Genomic DNA, 19,321 nt, shown 5'->3' on the forward strand with positions numbered 1-19,321 from the left:
TCCATCATTGATAAATTTGCAAAATTTGCATGCACCTCATTTGTGCATTCAGTACACCTGCTTTTTCTTCTTGGGTGCTTCCAAAATATTCTTCAAATTTTTACCTCTGCTGTAGGTAATTAAATGTTTGAAACCCAGGACTGCCTTACTTTGTTCATTAAAACCTATATTCCATGCATTATTAATAATTGCATGCAGTACTGGGGCTAAATGGTTATATCTCAAAACCATTATACTACCATGTTCAATAGTCTTTGTAGTTGAGACAAAATAATAACAATGTTAATATATGTTACTATGTGAATCAGTTGTAAAAGTTACTATGTAGGAATGACTACACGGAGATTAAAGGACAGGATAGCTGAACACACAAGAGCAATAAGAATTAGAAATCAGCACAATGCACTTTACATACATAGTATATCTTGTATTAATTTAAAAAAAAATAATTTTTTTTCTTATAGATAGGGTATTTCCATGTGAGAGAGGGGGTGATTCCAAGTTAAAATTAGAAAACTTAGAAATTAAATGGCAATTTAGATTCAATTATATGTGGCCACCAGGGCTCAATGAAAATATTGCCATTTTGCCTATATTAAAACAAGAGCAATAACTTTGTGATGAATGTTCATATGCATTTACTTTCATTAATAGCAATTATTTATTGTTTACCTAAGTGTTAGCATAATGATATAGATTTTTAATTGCAATATAGATTGTATTAAAATTAAGCATTTAACAGTATTTATTTTATTTAAATATCAATAAGTGGATAAAAGGAAAACAGTTTTTATGGTTAAGAGTCAACATTTTTTATTAATATTTTTTTCTTTAATATTTTTTCTTTAAGCTGTACCTGTTTGAAGGTATTTTGTGTTTAGGAAATGAATCGGTGTGGCAAACACATTTTTAATTGTTTTTATTACTCGATTGGTTACACTTTGATGATGCTGATCTTTTTATATGCATTTGTTATCAGTTCCCACTCAACTCTGAAAAAGCCATTGTATATTGGTGAAAGCGCTTAGTGTGTGGGACTTTTTCGTCTAACATTTTTGTATCGTGACATTAAAGTGGTGGAACTTGCAGTTGCTTGGGTCTTTTTTGTTTTGTTTTATTGCATTGTTATTATTTTGCAAACTGTCAGGATTCACACTATAGTGTCTCCTGCCTCTCATAAGAAGCCTTTTCTCGAGGCATCACATTTATTGAGTTTTATTTATTTGACTCTGTTGACCAGGGTAGAGTCCTGTTCACAATAAATCAATTTCAGTCTCAGCGTAGAAGCACTGGACACTTTTGTCATCATTTGCATCTCCTTTTTGGAGAAGAAATATTTAAATGAATTTATAAGTATGAAACAGTTATAAATGGGTCTTAAAGGCTTAAAAATGCAGAGCAAAATCAGATATTACATACAGTTCATGGTGTATAAACAAAGCACATATTATTTTTCTTAACTGGGATAATTACATACTATTGCATGAGAGTCATCAAATTATTAGATATCTGACATGAACAGTCATGATTCTGTACCTTTTCAAATATACGAAAACTCAGCTCTAATAAAAAGGCAATGGATGTTTGAAGGAAGCTATTTATTTACAAATATTGCTGTACAAATTCAGATATTGTTTTTATAGTGAAATTCATATTTTATGAACTTCTGTAACTATGTATGTGGTCTTTATTCATTCTTCTCCGTCTCCTTTCTGTAAAAGAAAAAAATAAACAATGTAAATGAAAGAGACATCTAAAGTTGTGTAAGACCATGTGAGCAAGAACCTAATCCAATGCCTATTTATATTGCTAAACAAATGCATTGGTTTCACTGTAGTCTATCAAACATTTCTTCTGTAAAGTGCTTATAATAAGCACAGTAACTATAACTGTTGAAGATGATACAGGCCCACAGGGTATCACCATGTTGTCATCTAGACCATTTTGTATAGACATGCCACCTGTGCGTCACAAAGTATAGCTCTCATAGTTTATTTTAACCATGGTTTTAATCACATCCTGTTGCATCACAAAGATGCCGACGCTAGCAAAGTTGAAAAATAATAAGTCAAGCTTACAAAAGACACAGAATGCTGAACAAACATTACAGAAAACACAGAAGTTAAATATTTTGAATAGTGTTTTTTTAGGAGCAAGACCCACCACCTCTCATGTAAGCACTTCACTCCCAGACTGCCTAGAATTTATACTGGAATACAAGATTGAAAATATATTGAGAAGAGGATGCATTTGTACTCATCCAATTCTGAAATTATGTAAAATATATACGCTTTTATATATATGGCTAGGAAGTGTAGGATATGGAGGTGAGGCCCCTGCAGAGGCACGGACATTTTACTATTTACTGAAATGGGTACCTTGTGATGTTCAGATTTGTAAGATGTTGTCACAGTTTTGAAAGCTGACATTTTCTGATGCTGTTATACAAAGCAAAACCCATAAACCACATTAGCAGCTCCGTCATCCATTTTCACAATCCTTCTGGTTATATCCATTTATTTATTTATTTGAAATTTGTTTACCAGGAAAGTCTGACTGGAACAGAACCTGTTCATTTTCAGTGGAGGACTAGGGAGAAAAGCTCCCTATCACAATCTTTCAAAAATCAAAGATATTTTAAATCACAAAGTGCCATGTTACACTACAAAACACAGGAGTAAAAAATCTTGTAATGAGAAAAATATATACCATATGTTTCATAGTAGAGTACAATGAAAAGCAATAACTTGAGTTGGAGAAAATATGTGAGAAAAAACTCATTAGTCATATTGTTACACAGATTAGTATGTGGTAAATGAAACCTGAGACAATTCTAATAAGATATTTAAAAAAAAAATATTACAGATTACATGATTAGAGACAGTGAGGGGAAATTGAGTGATATCTTGGTGTTCATATTATGGTTATTGAAGGAAGTAAGAATGGAGAGAAAAGGCGATTATGATAAGTGCAGGGTAGTGTGACTACAAGTAGCTGAGGGGTGAGTAGGGAACAAAGAGGAAGAGATGTATGTATGTGTGTGTGTATATATATATATATATATATATATATATATATATATATATATATATATATATATATATGGGTCTACTTCAGAATGACGACCGTTCAGAATGTTGACTTTCGTATGGCCGACACCATATGATCGACATTTCGAAAGACCGACATCCTGAAATAGCTCCATTTACTTACCTGTAAACACAGTAAAACTGTATTATACAGGGGGACAATCCCTCCTGAACCCCCCCACACCCTCTGCTACTTAAATATTCTCACTCCGAGATTGCACTACAGGGAATCTCCCAGTCCTGCACTGTAGCGGGATCTCCACTATCATTTGTTGGCCTTTCAAAGGTTCGCTCATATGGTGTCAGCCATATGAGTTTCGAACATTTGAAAGTTCGAACAAATGAAGGGCTCATATATATATATATATATATATATATATATATATATATATATATATATATATAAATATATATACATATATATATGTGTGTGTGTGTATGTATGTATATATATACTTATAATTATTATCATTATTAATACTATATATATAAATATATATATGGATCCCCTTTGAAATGTTGAAAGTCCAGATAACTGAACTGCATTACATACCCAAACAATTTACAAGTTGTTTTCTCAGTTGCAGTGCAGTCCTAAAGTTGGTATATATATATATATATATATAGTTGGGGGTGGGTGGGTTTTATTTACTCTGGTGCATGTTTCATTGAGATGTGGGCAAGTGTTTACTTGCCCTGGGAAAAATGGCCATTCGGGTATGTAATGTTTCACAATTTTCATCTCACGAAAATGCAATCCGGTTATCTGGTCTTTTGACGTTTCAAAGTAGATCCATATATACATATTATATTTGTTTGTACTAAATGAAGTAAAGTAAAAACATGACAAGGAAAGCACAGTTTACCTTTCCCTTTAGGAAATTCATACAACATTTGAAGAACAATATATGACACATTAAAGACTAAGAGTTCATATTAGGAAATATCTTTACACTTCTCCACTGGTAGACTGAGATATCTTCACTCCCTTACATATAAGGCCATAAAACGTAATATCTAATAACTTATCATTAAGTAAAGGCAAAGTTGGTGATCTGATTATGTAATAAAGCTTGAATTATATTATTTAGAATAATATCAGCTTTCTTATTGAATGAAAATGCATGTCAAACTAGCTCTTCCAAAATACAAATGTATATTAATAGCTATTAAACTTTAGCTCTTATCCAAGCCAAATACATGTCAAATTCTTTTTTCTTCCCTGCCAATAACCTGCTTCACTTCTTTTATATTCCCATTCCTTTCAACATGTTGCTGCATTGAGATACTCAAATTCGTTTTGTTTATAAAAAAGTCAAAATTATGTGGAGTAAAGGAGAAAGAATACATTACTACCAGCAGTAAAAGAAAAACAGAAAGGTATTTTTGTTTACCTTTGAAACAAGATCACGGCTTTTAGCCCTGAGTTTGTTGACTTGGGATTCAGCAATATCAGCCCGTTCCTCAGCTTCTTCAAGATCATGCTGAACTTTTCGGAATCTGGAGAGGTTGGTATTGGCCTGTTCTTCCTATAAAAAGCAAATACTCTGTTAACGTTTGCCAAAGAAGACAAAACCTGACCAACAAATTCAAATGGAAAAAAAAATGTATACTAAACTATAGCCATTCAGAACTGCTTTAATATTTAGTCGGTAAGGATCCATGACATGCATTAGAATATTTCAAAACAAAAGAATTGCTAGGAGTTGATAGGCATCAATACCAAACGTTGGTGGAATATATCGTTTCATACCAGACTTGGACTATCAGTAAAACTTACAGCACATTCAATCAACTATAAGTATCTTAAAAATAATATGTATTTCCATATTTAGTTCCAAGTTTTCACACAGAAATGCTTTAATGCACATGACTGTTAATTACATATACATATCTTCTACTCCAATCATTAACTCAATATTTAGAGATGATGGTGGTTAATCTGTTTTTAAGGAAGATGATCTAGCTCAAATGTTTGAAGATTTTTTTTTTTTTTTTTGTGAAAATGATCCTGCTTGTTGTGTTTTTTAGATTATTGTGTACTGCAATGTGCTAAGGTATGTTATTCTGTTAATTTTTATTTTTCCTGAAGTACTTGTAAAACAACTTCGGAAACCCTTCTGCTCCAAGATGTAGTACATCCCACCAAAATGAACAGTGACTGGTTGTGACCCTGCCCAAAATGAACAGTGACTGGTTGTGACCCTGCCCAAAATGAACAGTGACTGGTTGTGCATCCCGTCAAAATGAACAGTGACTGGTTGTGATCCCGCCAAAATGAACAGTGACTGGTTGTGCATCCCGCCAAAATGAACAGTGACTGGTTGTGCATCCCAACAAAATGAACAGTGACTGGTTGTGCATCCCAACAAAATGAACAGTGACTGGTTGTGCATCCCGACAAATTGAACAGTGACTGGTTGTGATCCTGCCAAAATGAACAGTGACTGGTTGTGCATCCCGCCAAAATGAACAGTGACTGGTTGTGCATCCCGACAAATTGAACAGTGACTGGTTGTGATCCCGCCAAAATGAACAGTGACTGGTTGTGCATCCCACCAAAATGAACAGTGACTGGTTGTGCATCCCGACAAATTGAACAGTGACTGGTTGTGATCCTGCCAAAATGAACAGTGACTGGTTGTGCATCCCGCCAAAATGAACAGTGACTGGTTGTGCATCCTGCCAAAATGAACAGGGACTGGTTGTGATCCTGTCAAAATGAACAGTGACTGGTTGTGCCCCGCCAAAATGAATAGTGACTGGTTGTGCATCCCGCCAAAATGAACAGTGACTGGTTGTGATCCCGCCAAAATGAACAGTGACTGGTTGTGCATCCCGCCAAAATGAACAGTGACTGGTTGAAATGAGGAGCAGCACTTTAGCCATGAAATGCAATTGTTTGTTTTTCTATTGACTTATGTAGAGCAATGTTACTTTACCATGCACTGTATAACTTTGCAGTAACATTTATAGTCATGTACATGCAATAGTAAATAGATAATTAAGCTTACATTTGTCATGTCCTCGGATAACAATAATACATCAGTCTGCCTGACATAACTAATTTCAAAAAACTGAATTTGTGCTTCAGAAAATAGTATGACCAGACAAGTCTATTATCTGATAACAAGTTTGGAAAAACAATGCAGACTGGATGGTCAGTAAATTTCCCTGTGAAATGTACACATCCTGATCTGCCTTCAAGAAGGTGAGATTGTGTATAGGGGCATAAAGCTCTTCATAAGGAGCAATGGACAGTCAAAGCCTTCAGGTGTACCTGCTAATCAGCATTTCCTGAGATTCGATCAGAGCACAGCTGTGACCCAATATACATAACTTGCACTGAGATTGTATCAAAAGAATGAAAGCTTATCTTACAAATATTTTGTATATAATTAATTTCTGTTTGAACCACAATGCTTTAAAGAAGTTGAAAGCTAAACTGCATTGTGTGTGTGTGTGTGTGTGTGTGTGTGTGTGTGTGTGTGTGTGTGTGTGTGTGTGTGTGTGTGTGTGTGTGTGTGTGTGTGTGTGTGTGTGTGTATGTGTGTGTGTGTGTGTGTGTGTGTGTGTGTGTGTGTGTGTGTGTCTGTGTGTGTGTGTGTGTGTGTGTGTGTATATATATATATATATATATATATATATATATATATATATAGATAGATAGATAGATAGATATATATATGGGTCTACTTCACATGACTGAAAACTCATTTGACTTAATTCCTTTTGACTGAGACCACAATACCTAATTTTCTAAATACTGAAAACTCATTTGACTGAATCTCATTATACTGAATTTTAACCCATAGACATGATGTGGGCTTCTCTTCACCTGTGACTTGCTTGTGATAAAAAGAATTACTATAACTTAAAGTGCTGACTGTCAGAATACTGATAGTCATGTAGAAAGTAGTGTTGTAGTGTTTCTAAATGTGGGTATGTCTCTTTACATTTTATGGGAAGTATCCAAAGTAATATGGTGGATGTTTTGTGCATTCCCAGTAGTAGTGGCAGCGTGCAGAGTACTGTAAGGTGAGTAAAATGTATATGCCCTTTTCCCCACTTAGTGTGATCCTGGAGTTAGTATATACAGTTAGGGAGGATGTGGGGGGCACAGCCCCCCATTGGGGGTATGGGGGGCATAGCCCCCACCTAGTTTGGTTTTACATCGTCAAGTTTCTCTTAAGAGAGTTAGTAAGTCATTTTTAAGTTTTGGAAAGAGTTAGTCATTAGTGTTGTTAGTGTGCATGTCTATTTAGTTTTTTGAAATTCAGCATTGTAAGCTTTCAGTATAATGAGATTCAGTCAAATGAGTTTTCAGTATTTTGAAAATTAGGTATTGTGGTCTCAGTCAAATGAAATTCAGTCAAATGAGTTTTCAGTCATGTGAAGTAGACTCATATATATATATATATATATATATATATATATATATATACATATATATATATATATATATATATATATATATATAGATATATAGATATATATATATATATATATATATATATATATATGGGTCTACTACTAATGCCCGACACGACGATTCCCCGACAGGAAACTCACCGACGCCAGATGACCGACAACACACAAACCCGACACAAACCCGACAACACAAAACACCGAACATCATTACACCGACACACGGAATGTAAACAACACGCGACACTACATAGCATACACACTAGCCCTGACCCAAACCCTAACCCTAAGGTCCGACACTATCGCACACTTCACCTACCTGCACCCTAACCCTAACTCACTTAACCCACCCCTAGCCCAAGCTCCGACACTAACGCACACATCACCTACCTGCACCCTAACCCTAACTCACTTAACCCACCCCTAGCCCAAGCTCCGACACTAACGCACACATCACCTACCTGCACCCTAACCCTAACTCACTTAACCCACCCCTAGCCCAAGCCCCGACACTAACGCACACATCACCTACCTGCACCCTAACCCTAACTCACTTAACCCGTCCCTAAACTACAGTCCCTCACTAGCACACACTTACCTTACCCGAACCATACCTCCGACACGAACACACACTCACCTTTCCCACAGCCTAACCCGACATCCCACAATCTCGATCACTTACCTGACTGCTCCTAACTCCGTCACCATCGCACACTTACCGCGTCGCGATCGCACATTCCCTTGTCGGTCTTTCCGCTGTCGGCAAATCATCCTGTCGGTACACTTACCTGTCGGTCATCTGGCGTCGGTGAGTTTCCTGTCGGGGAATCGTCGTGTCGGGCATTAGTAGTAGACCCATATATATATATATATATATATATATATATATATATATATATATAGTCTAAATAAATTGCATGTACTTTTTAATGCACTATATACCAAGCTATAATTCTCTTTTACAACTAAAAGCTGAGCTTTTGTTTCTTGTCTATAGTTTTTTTAATTTAAAAGAAATGAACAACTTATAATTAATACTTACAGCTTCTTCAGCCTGTCTCTTGTAGGCCTTGACTTTGAGCTGTAGTTTGTCTACCAGATCCTGCAGTCTCAAAATGTTTTTCTTATCTTCATCAGTCTAGATGCAGAACACAGAATATACAATTTAGGAACAGCTAATGTATAAAAACTTTGCATACAGACACAGGAGCTCTACCTAATCTGAAACAAGTGTAATACCTGGTATGTTAGCTCCTTGACTCTCCTTTCATACTTGCGGACCCCCTTTATAGCATCAACACCTCGTTTCTGTTCTGCTTCAAGCTCATTTTCAAGTTCGCGTACCTAGAAAGAAAATTAAGATGGGAAACTCACTGATCAATATTAGTATGGTAGCTTTGTAAGCTTATTCATGAACAACACTCTAACTTTTTATCAATCAATACTGTAATTCGACACTTATTGCATGAAAGCATTTGTATTGTAGTGCATTTTAATAACCATTTATATTGCAGCGTATTTTAATAAGTCCCTTTTCCATTGGCATACATGTAGCATACATAACACAGAAATTATCAGAATATTGATTTTAAACTGTATCTGTCTTTCTCCTCATTACATAGCTAAAGTTGGTAGCTTCTCTATATATGCATCACAAAGTTCTATACCATCAATAAATGAAGAAAACGTCACAGAGAAGAGAGAGGTGTTGTTCAATGAATTCTGTGCAGTGGAAAAAGAAAGGATTTTGATGTATAAAATTTATTCTAAAGCACATAATTTATTCCAAACAATAATTGATATAAAAGTGTGTCCTATCATCGTGTCTTTAAGTTAGTGGGATGACAGGTACTGTTGAGGGTTCAGGACAGGATGTTTTAATGTGAAATGATTCCATCTTTAGAAAAAAAAACACTTCACAATACCTCCAAAAAATGCCTATGGAACACACCAATAAGTGCCAACAACTGCCAAAAATAATCCACAGTTTATTGTCATAAAACACGAACACGAACACGAACTGGAACAACAAGCAGACTTGCAAACAGACGAAAAATGTAGCATACAGAGTTAGAGTTAAGCGCTTTCAACCATTACTGGTCTTCATCAGAATGATTCCATCTTTCACAAATAATTCGGACGCAGAACAGTTTTGAAGTTAACTGCCATCGATGTATTCTGCATGTAGTACAGTACTGTTGCATTCTGCAATACGCAAGAGCATTTTTACTTTACATAAGCTGTCTCGGCCATATAGCACTTAAGTCTTTTTCCTGTTGAAGCAGTGAAAAATATTTCTGAGCTTCATGATGAGAATGGCATAACACAAGCAGTAAAACAAGCAAACCATTCCGACAGAGGTACATAATGCAACATATAGAATGTTTTTTTTCACTCAAAACAATGCAAAAGTCAGTAATATATTGACATTTGTTAAATCCAGTGTATAATACATACCCGAGCTTCCAGTTTCTGGATCTGTTTCTTGCCTCCCTTCATTGCTAACTGCTCTGCTTCATCAAGACGATGTTGTAGATCCTTGACTGACAGGTCCAGGTTCTTCTTCATCCTCTCCAGGTGGGCACTGGTGTCCTGTTCCTTTTTAAGTTCTTCAGCCATCATGGCTGCCTGCAGGTGACATTAAGTTAAAATGGTTACTTAAGAGTTAAAATATAAACCTGACTGCGCTGTTTGACAGCTTTGAGCCTGGTGACTCTTGTTCCCACAAGAGTTTGCTTGGTGAGAATTTTGTCATCTATGCACAGGAGGTCTGTATTATTATCTCCATGCCCTAGCACATTCAAGCACATGTTCATCAAAACTGTTGATTCATTTTGTGCAAGCTTTCCAAGATTAAATTTAAAACATGCAGGAAGGTAATCCTTACATCTGTGATGGCTTTCTTGGCCTTTTCTTCTGCATTTCTTGCTTCTTGGATTGCCTCATCTACTTCACTTTGAAGTTGGGAAACATCACTTTCTAGTTTCTTCTTTGTAGACAGTAGACTGGTGTTCTGTTAACAGAAAGCCAGTAATTTGATGATGATGTTATAATACAGAGTGGAAAAGAAAAATTACTGTGGAAGCCGTATCAGATACCATCAAGACCTACCTGAGAGTGCAGAAGCTGTGACCTTTCAGTAGTGTCCAGAAGCTCTTGTTCAGCCACTTTGCGAGCTCTTTCTGTCTGTTCCAAGGTAGCTCGTATCTCCTCTATCTCAGCCTGCAAGAGGTTACTTCTACGTTCTACCATGGCAAGCTGTTCCTTAAAGTCCTCTGCACTTCTGATTGCATCATCTAAATGCAGCTGTGCATCCTTAAAAACAAATGTGGATCAAAATATCAGTACACAGTACAAATTGCACATATTGCAAAATGCATGCTTTGTTCTCAGTTTACTAATGTTGCTTATTGAGTATTCTGATTTAATTATAGAAACATTTTGGAATGAGACCAATTTCAGTTTATCAACCATTGTTGCATAACAATTGTTACTCCATTCTTCTCTTAACTAGAAAACTTAGTGTTTATATACATAAAAAATGAGTTTCAGTGTGCAAAGGTAAGGAAAAATGAATGAGAAGTGTATGGTCTAAAAAGCAAAACAGAGAGTAAGTGGATAGGTATTAGTGTTTGTCACATAGAACAGAAATCCAGGGTATTAGGGGATGTAACACTTTCTCAGTAGTAAATTACAGCATTTCAAGTTTTAGATGTTGTGGTATTCCATTAGAAGTTTGAAAAATAAGACACCATGTGGTAAATCTGCTATTTTGCTTTATTTCTGTTATAAGTAGGTAACTGGGAAAAAGAAAGACCTGCCAACAAAAATAAGTGGCGAATCACCTGGCTATCTAGTAGGTCGGATACTATGTAAGATGGTAATATTTGCTGTGAAAAGGAGCCAAGAAAGCTCATGCATAAATTCAGGTTATGAGGAGTGTTGTGAGCAGTGCAGTAACAACAGACAGTATACTTCCAGAACAGCAGCCATCTTGTAAAAGAGAGACTGAAAACGTCAGAGGAACACTGAGGAGGAGAGAAAAGATCCTGAAGAATAAATTCCAGAGCAGTGTAAGACAGAACAAGTACCTACATGTAAGAAAGTTACCTTAACTATTAACTAGAATGATAGAAATACAATCCTTACTTTAAACATACTAGTGTTACTAGAGTAGAACAAGACAGCCTATTAAGAGAAACATGTTACTAGGAGGTAATCACTATAAAAAAAAACTTAATAAACTCAGATCCCCTTCTTCAGAGAAATGTTTGCTCTTTTCCTGAAGGATCACAAAATGTAAGTTGCTTTTCATAGAGAAGTACCCAGATAATTAGAGGGAGGAATACTGGAGCTTTGGCCAATACAGTTTATAATTCCTGTTCTGTTCATAGGTTCAGAGGTTGGTAGTAGGCTATCGGCCCTAGGGCCTATGCAAGCCTAGCCATAACAATTCCCTGGATATTTCTTCCCACAATATTTACTTCTCTGGGCCCCTGTCTAGCAGGGTGACTGACATGATCCCCAGGGTGAATTTCTTATCTCCCATTCAATCATCTAAGTTCCTTTTGAAGAGGGCCAATGAGGTGCTCTGCTTGACATGTATGGGCAGTCTATTCCAGAGTATGGGGAGTCTCTGGGTCAGGAAACTATCCCTCCAGCATGTTTTATTCATTGTGATGACAGGGTTTAGACCCCTGGAGCATGTGGCTCTGAGGGATTGGGATTTCTTTAAGTGGAGCATGTCCAACAGCTCAGGGTTTGACATGGCCTTGTATGTTAAGCAGAGATCGCCTCAGAGTAGACAATATGCCACAGTGTATAGCTGGAGTTTTTTTAGACAGTCAGCATATGGCATCTGCTTTAGTCCTGTGATTCTTTTAGTGAGGTATTTCTGTGGCCTTTCCAGCTGTTGCAGATGTCTTGTGAGGTACATACAAAACGGGGCATTATACTCTATAATGGGTCTAATGAGGGATGAGTACAGTGGGACAATGACCTCCTTTTTTCTGGATGAAAAGCCCTTAGTGATGAGGTATGCCACATAGAAGGATTTCCTGACTGTTGTGGCGATGTGGTTATCGAAAGTGAGACCACTGTCTACCTGTGCCCCTAAGTCTCTCATCACACTTTTGATGTTTAGCGTTCTGCCACCTATGTGGTAATTCATTGGTACAAGTTTTTTTCCAAAGGGGATAAATATACATTTCTTGGCATTAAGCTTGAGCCCATGGCTCTAGCACCAGGCATCTGGTTCTGTAAGGCCCTTTTGTAGAATATCCACATCATTTGGGGATTCAATAATGGCTCCCAGTTTGCAGTCTTCTGCAAACTTTGTTAGCCAGAGTCCCTTAGTGTTGGCCTGTACTTCAGAGAAGTATATGCCAAATAAGAGTGGTGCCAGGACTAAACCCTGCGGTACTCCACTTGTCACTTGTCGGGAGCTGGATTTGGAGTCGGCTACTTTTACAGTCTGGGTTCTGTCACTAAGCCAGTTGGCAACTCATCGAGTGACGCAGGGATTTATGCCCAGCTTAGTACGTTTATCTATGATTCCAGAGTGGGGGATGGTGTCAAAGGCCTTGGCGAGGTCCAGATAGGCTGTGTGGACCACCTTGCCCTCGTCCACAACTCTGGAGACTGATTCGATGAAGTCAATCAGATTCAGGAGACAAGATCAGCCCTTCACAAGTTATCAACAGCCGAAAGGCTAACATGGTGTTACATTAATATATTCTATGATTACCATGGTTGCCAGACAAATAAATACATAAAATTAATACAAACAGCATCTCAATATATGAAAGTAAGCTAAAATTGTATTCTGGCATAGGGAAAGCTGACAGTAATGATGTAAATGACACAGGATACTGAGTTCTCTTTTCATACATTTTACTGTTTGTTAGTTTAGTATGTACAGATCCTTAATGCCACTCATCAGGGCTGAGGTGGGTTACTTGTATGGAGAGGGGAATGGGAGTTCTGGCCAGAACACTTCATAATTCCATTACTTAAGCAACATGATAAAGAATGCCATGGTATTGCATCTATATATTCCAGGTTAACAGCCCACACGTAGTGTTATATTCATTTCTAGAGGACTCGCATAAAGAAAAACAGTGTGGAAACTGACCTGTATGGGCCAAGTAACATTGTACAGAAAAGCATAAAAACAGTCATGAAGAGGAAAAAAATAAAGTTGCAATGTTTGTCATGGGAGAAAGACAGTTTACCTCCAATGTACTGCAAACTACCAATCACTTCCCAGTCAGTAGGTACATTATTCTGAATAATAGAAGTTATTGTGTAGATGTTTGGAAAGGCCGCAGAAATATCTCACTAAAAGATTCACAGGCCTAAAGCAGATGCCCTACGCTGACCGCCTTAAAAAACTCCAGCTATAGTCTGTCGCATATCGTCTACTCAGAGGCGATCTCTGCTTAACATACAAGGCCATGTCAAACCCAGAGCTGTTGGACATGATACACTTAAAGAAATCCCAATCCCTCAGAGCCACACACTCCAGGGATCTAAACCTTGTCATCACAATAAACAAAACATGCTGGAGGGATAGGTTCCTGAACCAGAGATTCCCCAGACTCTGGAATAGATTGCCCATACAGATCAAGCAGAGTGCCTCTTTGGCCCTCTTCAAAAGGAACCTTGACGATTGGATGGGAGAAAGAAAATTCACCCCGGGGATCACGGTATTCACCCAGCTAGACAGGGGTCCAGGGAAGTAAATAGTGTGGGAAGAAATAGCCAGGGAATTGTTATAGGCTTGTATAGGCCCTAGGGCTATTAGCCTAGTACCAACCTATGAACCTATAAGATGTCTGAAGAAACCAATATATTACCTTGAGCTGACCCTGCACATTTCTAAGTTGTTTCTGTGCTTCTGCTGCCTGACGGTTTGCATGACTCAGCTGAATTTCCATTTCATTCAGATCACCTTCCATTTTCTTCTTCAGTCTCAGGGCATCATTCCTGCTTCTGACCTCAGCATCTAGTGAGCTCTGCATAGCTTCTACAATTCGCTGGTGATTTCTCTTCATTTGGTCAATTTCTTCATCCTTCTCTGCAATTCTTCTGTCTACTTCTGATTTCACCTGATTTAATTCAAGCTGAACTCGTAGAATTTTAGCCTCTTCATGTTCCAAAGATGCCTAAAGTTCCACAGAAATAATACACGAGTTACCCTAAATCCTAAAAGTCAAGATCAACTTTTATTCACATCTTCAATAAAATGAAAACATATTCCATTTAGTATTGATTGAATACTTACCTCAGCCTCTTCTAGTGCACTTTGAATATCTGATTTGTCTTGCTCAGCCTGCTTTTTGGCTTTCTCCAGTTCATGGGTACATTTGCTAGATTCTCCAATCTGCTCACTTAAGTCAGATATTTCCTCTGTGAATGGGACATAGTACAAACAAATTTATTTTAAATACCATTTAATAACAAGTTATTATTTTAGATATCAACACAAATCATTGCAGTAGATATTTTGCAGAGCATGAAAGGTGCATTTCTACTTCCTAAATTTAATAATGTAGCTTATTTAGTGCTTTAGCCTTAAATAATTCAACTGATAAAGGTAAATATATGCCCTGTATGAATTTTCGGATATATGTGAGTAACCAGATGCAATTACAGTAACTAATGGCAGTGTTACAACAGTTTTAATTTTAAAATATGACCCAGACCACATGTATACATTTATTTGGTACAGACTATTGAAAGAAAAAGCAAAACAGAACACCATCAGTTTAAGTTATGCAGTAAGTCTTTCTGAAAAGGTCACTGGACAACTACAATAGCCAGGCAGGATGAAGGAGGTGTGTAAGCATTAGGATGAATGCAATGTTTAATGTGGAAGTAAAGTGCTGATTGCCAGCTTTAGTCAGTAGTGGTATTGCATTCATTTAACAGCTGTTTAAATGAATGGAAATGTGCAAATAAGTACTTCAGGCAATCAGAGTAGTTATTTTTTTTTTAATTTGTGATTCAGTTATGTTTGGAGAGGAGCTTTTTTTTGTTCTTGCTCTTCAAGTTTGGTTAAGGGTCATCAATGTAAAGAACTGCTCAGGGTGCAAAACTGCCTAGGTGCTGCTCTTTTAATTGCTACTGTTTTTTTTTGTTTTTTTTTTTTGGTCAAATGCTCTTCCATACAGTGTTAAAGGAACAGTTAGCAAAAGCAATGAATGTTTAATGCAAAATGTGTCAGCATTATTTTTTTCAATCTGGTGACAGTGCAGGTAGATGTGGAAAACGAAATGCTAACAAGATGTAATGGATCACTCACGTTGTAGGTTCTTATTCTCACGACGCAGAGTTTCTAGCTGATCCAGAGCTTCCTCATAAGCATTCTTCACTTTAAAGAGTTCCGTGCTAATAGAACGTGATTCCTTCAAAGCTGCTTCCAGCTCTGCCTGACTTTCTTCATGTTTTTGTTTCCATTCAGTGAGAACCTGTAAATAGTGTATTTGTTTAATGTAACTGTGTGTGGCTACTATAGAATGATTGTGGTTTGGTGTAAAAGACAACAGTGTTACCTTATCAAAGTTCCTCTGCTTCTTATCAAGGGCTGCAGCTGCTGCATTCGACCTTTCTACATCCAGCATAAGATCTTCCACTTCTCCTTGTAGCCTCACTTTTGTCTTCTCCAGTGAGGCACACTTGGAATTTACAGCCTCAATCTGTTCTTCTGCTTCTTGGAGACGCTGGACAAGCTTTTTTCTATTAAAAATAGGCACAGTCTCAGATGAACAGGCACGCACATACAAAAATATATGTATTCACAGATAAGTGAAACAGAAGTACAGATACATATAGAGGTGTAGCTGTACAAAACATATAGAGGTCAGAAGCAGCTTCTGTCCATGTATACACAAGTATACAAAAGGCTAAGAGACATATTGCAGGAGCACAAATGTCATACTTAATATGATTTAGAGTATTAAAACATTTATTCTGATCTGTAGATCTATTTAAATAAATTTGAATACCATAGCTAGAAGTCTTATATATTCTAGATTTTTATTCATAAAGATACTGAAATGATAGTAATTTACAACTGCAGGCTGTGGCATAACATTTGAAGAGAATATAAAATGCAAAAATGATTTTGTACTCTCTCAGGCTTTGCTGTATGACATTCAACATAGTGTCATCATGTGGGATATCATGTTACCATGCCATAGGTAGTCACCATCCATTAACTAGTCTATATTCAGTGAAATATGCCAAGGTCTATGGGCAAACATGCTGAAGATACAGAACCATGATGGATCTTAAAGGCACAAAATACACCTTATTTTTGTAAGTTTACATTTCAGTTATACCATCCTACTTTAACTATATTCAGCATGTCATAAAATATATCTTATTATTCCTTTCTCATAGTTTAAGTGCCCATTCTTAAACCTTAGTCACAGTTGTAAAAGATGGTGTTTATTTGATAATCTCCACTGTCTTCTTCTCCTTGTTATAGTCACATATAAGAAAATGCCAGACCCTCAAGCATCATCCAATGATAGTATTCTTCTGTCAAACTTCTTGGGCCTACACTGGTAGTAGACTAGGCCCACTGGGGTTAATCTAGTCAACAAAATATAAATTAATAAACTACCGTATGTGTGGTCCTAACCATCTGGCAGAACAATTCTCAGCTTAAGTAACTAAAGCAACCCTCATGCTCCTTCCAGTATGGCAATGTCTCAACATCCCACTAGTGTTGAATCTGCCCAAAGCTCATGTCTGCCACAGTAAACTCCATACTATCACGGCATGTGTCAAAGAATAACATATTGTTAGTGGCACATGCTGATGGCTCATTACAGATACTCGGGTGGCAGCACAGTGCAATTAGGGTTTCCTTCTGAACCACTAAAAGTTGAAAATGCATTATTGTGTGCTTCACATTCCTATGGCATTCCTTACATGTAAATTTGTCAGAGTTCATTTATGGAGAGGTTGTTATACTTTTTTTAAGTAAGATTAAATTGAAGAAGGACAAAGATTAACTAGGAGAAAAACTGCAGAGTGTGATTGACGTTATGGCACGTAAGTCTTTGAGAAATAGTTATCACTGAATAACATTTAAATGGTAGCTGAAGGGAGGGGGTGACAGTAATTTATGTATAGGTTCATAGGTTTATAGGTTGGTACTAGGCTATCGGCCCTAAGGCCTATGCAAGCCTAGCCATAACAATTCCCTGGAAATTTTTTCCCACAATATTTACTTCTCTGGGCCCCTGTCTAGCAGGGCGACTGACATGATCCCCGGGGTGAATTTCCTATCTCCCATCCAATCATCAAGGTTCCTTTTGAAGAGGGACAATGAGGTGCTCTGCTTGACATGTATGGGCAGTCTATTCCAGAGTATGGGGAGTCTCTGGGTCAGGAACCTATTCCTCCAGCATGTTTTGTTCATTGTGATGATAAGGTTTAGATCCTTGGAGCGTGTGGCTCTGAGGGATTGGGATTTCTTTAAGTGGAGCATGTCCAACAGCTCAGGGTTTGACATGGCCTTGTATGTTAAGCAGAGATCACCACTGAGTAGACGATATGCCACAGAGTATAGCTGGAGTTTTTTTAGACGGTCAGCATATGGCATCTGCTTTAGGCCTGTGATTCTTTTAGTGAGGTATTTCTGTGGCCTTTCCAGCTGTTGCAGATGTCTTGTGAGGTACATACCAAATGGGGCATTATACTCTATAATGGGTCTAATGAGGGATGAGTACAGTGGGACAATGACCTCCTTTTTTCTGGATGAAAAGCCCTTAGTGATGAGGTGTGCCACGTAGAAGGATTTCCTGACTGTTGTGGCGATGTGGTTATTGAAAGTGAGACCACTGTCCACTTGTGTCCCTAAGTCTCTCATCACACTTTGGATGTTTAGTGTCCTGCCACCTATGTGGTAGTTCAAGGGTACATGTTTTTTTCCAAAGGGGATGACTATACATTTCTTGGCGTTAAGCTTGAGCCCATGGCTCTGGCACCAGGCATCTGTTTCTGTAAGGCCATTTTGTAGAATATCCACATCATTGGGGAATTCAATAATGGCTCCCAGTTTGCAGTCATCTGCAAACTTTGTTAGCCAGAGTCCCTTAGTGTTGGCCTGTACTTCAGAGAAGTAGATGCCAAACAAGAGTGGTCCCAGGACTGAACCCTGAGGTACTCCACTTGTCATTTGTCTGGAGCTGGATTTGGAGTCAGCTACTTTTACAGTCTGTCAGTAAGCCAGTTGGCAACCCATCGAGTGACGTAGGGATTTATGCCCAGCTTAGTAAGTTTATCTATGATTCCAGAGTGGGGGATGGTGTTGAAGGCCTTGGCGAGGTCCAGATAGGCTGTGTGGACCTTCTTACCCTCGTCCACCGCTCTGGAGACAGATTTAAAGAAGTCAATCAGATTCAGGAGACAAGATCGGCCCTTCACAAACCCAAACTAGGTGGGGTCCAGTGTCTGGAGGTTGCCAATGTCTTTGATTATAAGTTCCATGATAATGCGTTCCATGCCCTTGCAGATCAGGCTTGTCAGATTGATGGGACGGTAGTTCCCGGGATCCAAGGTGGATCCTCCCTTGTGGATTGGGATAACTGTAGCTGTGCGCCAATCAGTGGGAACGAAGCCTGAGGTGAGGCTATGATTAAACATGACACTTAGGTGGGGTGCCAGTTCATTTTGTAGTTCATGTAGTACACAACCTGGGATGTCATCTGGTCGCATGGATGCTGTATTCTTAGCTTTGGAGAGTGCTGTTTCTACCTGTGTGGCTGTGATTATCGGAATTTGGCAAT

At 37.8% G+C, this 19,321-nt stretch overlaps 1 protein-coding gene across 1 annotated transcript in view; it reads right to left on the reverse strand.

The window, feature by feature from the left end:
- Nucleotides 1-1,588: 1,588 nt before the first annotated feature.
- Nucleotides 1,589-19,321, reverse strand: part of LOC122789095 (myosin-4-like) — an 82,420-nt gene continuing 64,687 nt past the window's right edge. The window contains exons 29-39 of the mRNA XM_044056295.1: nucleotides 16,073-16,256; nucleotides 15,823-15,988; nucleotides 14,803-14,927; nucleotides 14,375-14,683; nucleotides 10,629-10,832; nucleotides 10,405-10,530; nucleotides 9,975-10,145; nucleotides 8,757-8,861; nucleotides 8,560-8,655; nucleotides 4,484-4,618; nucleotides 1,589-1,712 (exon numbers count right to left, since the gene is read on the reverse strand). Coding sequence (XP_043912230.1) covers nucleotides 1,692-1,712; nucleotides 4,484-4,618; nucleotides 8,560-8,655; nucleotides 8,757-8,861; nucleotides 9,975-10,145; nucleotides 10,405-10,530; nucleotides 10,629-10,832; nucleotides 14,375-14,683; nucleotides 14,803-14,927; nucleotides 15,823-15,988; nucleotides 16,073-16,256 — 1,642 coding nt within the window. The 3' untranslated portion in view covers nucleotides 1,589-1,691. The remainder of the gene's footprint in view (nucleotides 1,713-4,483; nucleotides 4,619-8,559; nucleotides 8,656-8,756; nucleotides 8,862-9,974; nucleotides 10,146-10,404; nucleotides 10,531-10,628; nucleotides 10,833-14,374; nucleotides 14,684-14,802; nucleotides 14,928-15,822; nucleotides 15,989-16,072; nucleotides 16,257-19,321) is intronic.

The sequence above is a fragment of the Protopterus annectens genome, chromosome 14.part0 (assembly GCF_019279795.1).
Source record: "Protopterus annectens isolate FY-2018-M chromosome 14.part0, PAN1.0, whole genome shotgun sequence".
NCBI classification, from domain to species: domain Eukaryota; kingdom Metazoa; phylum Chordata; order Ceratodontiformes; family Protopteridae; genus Protopterus; species Protopterus annectens.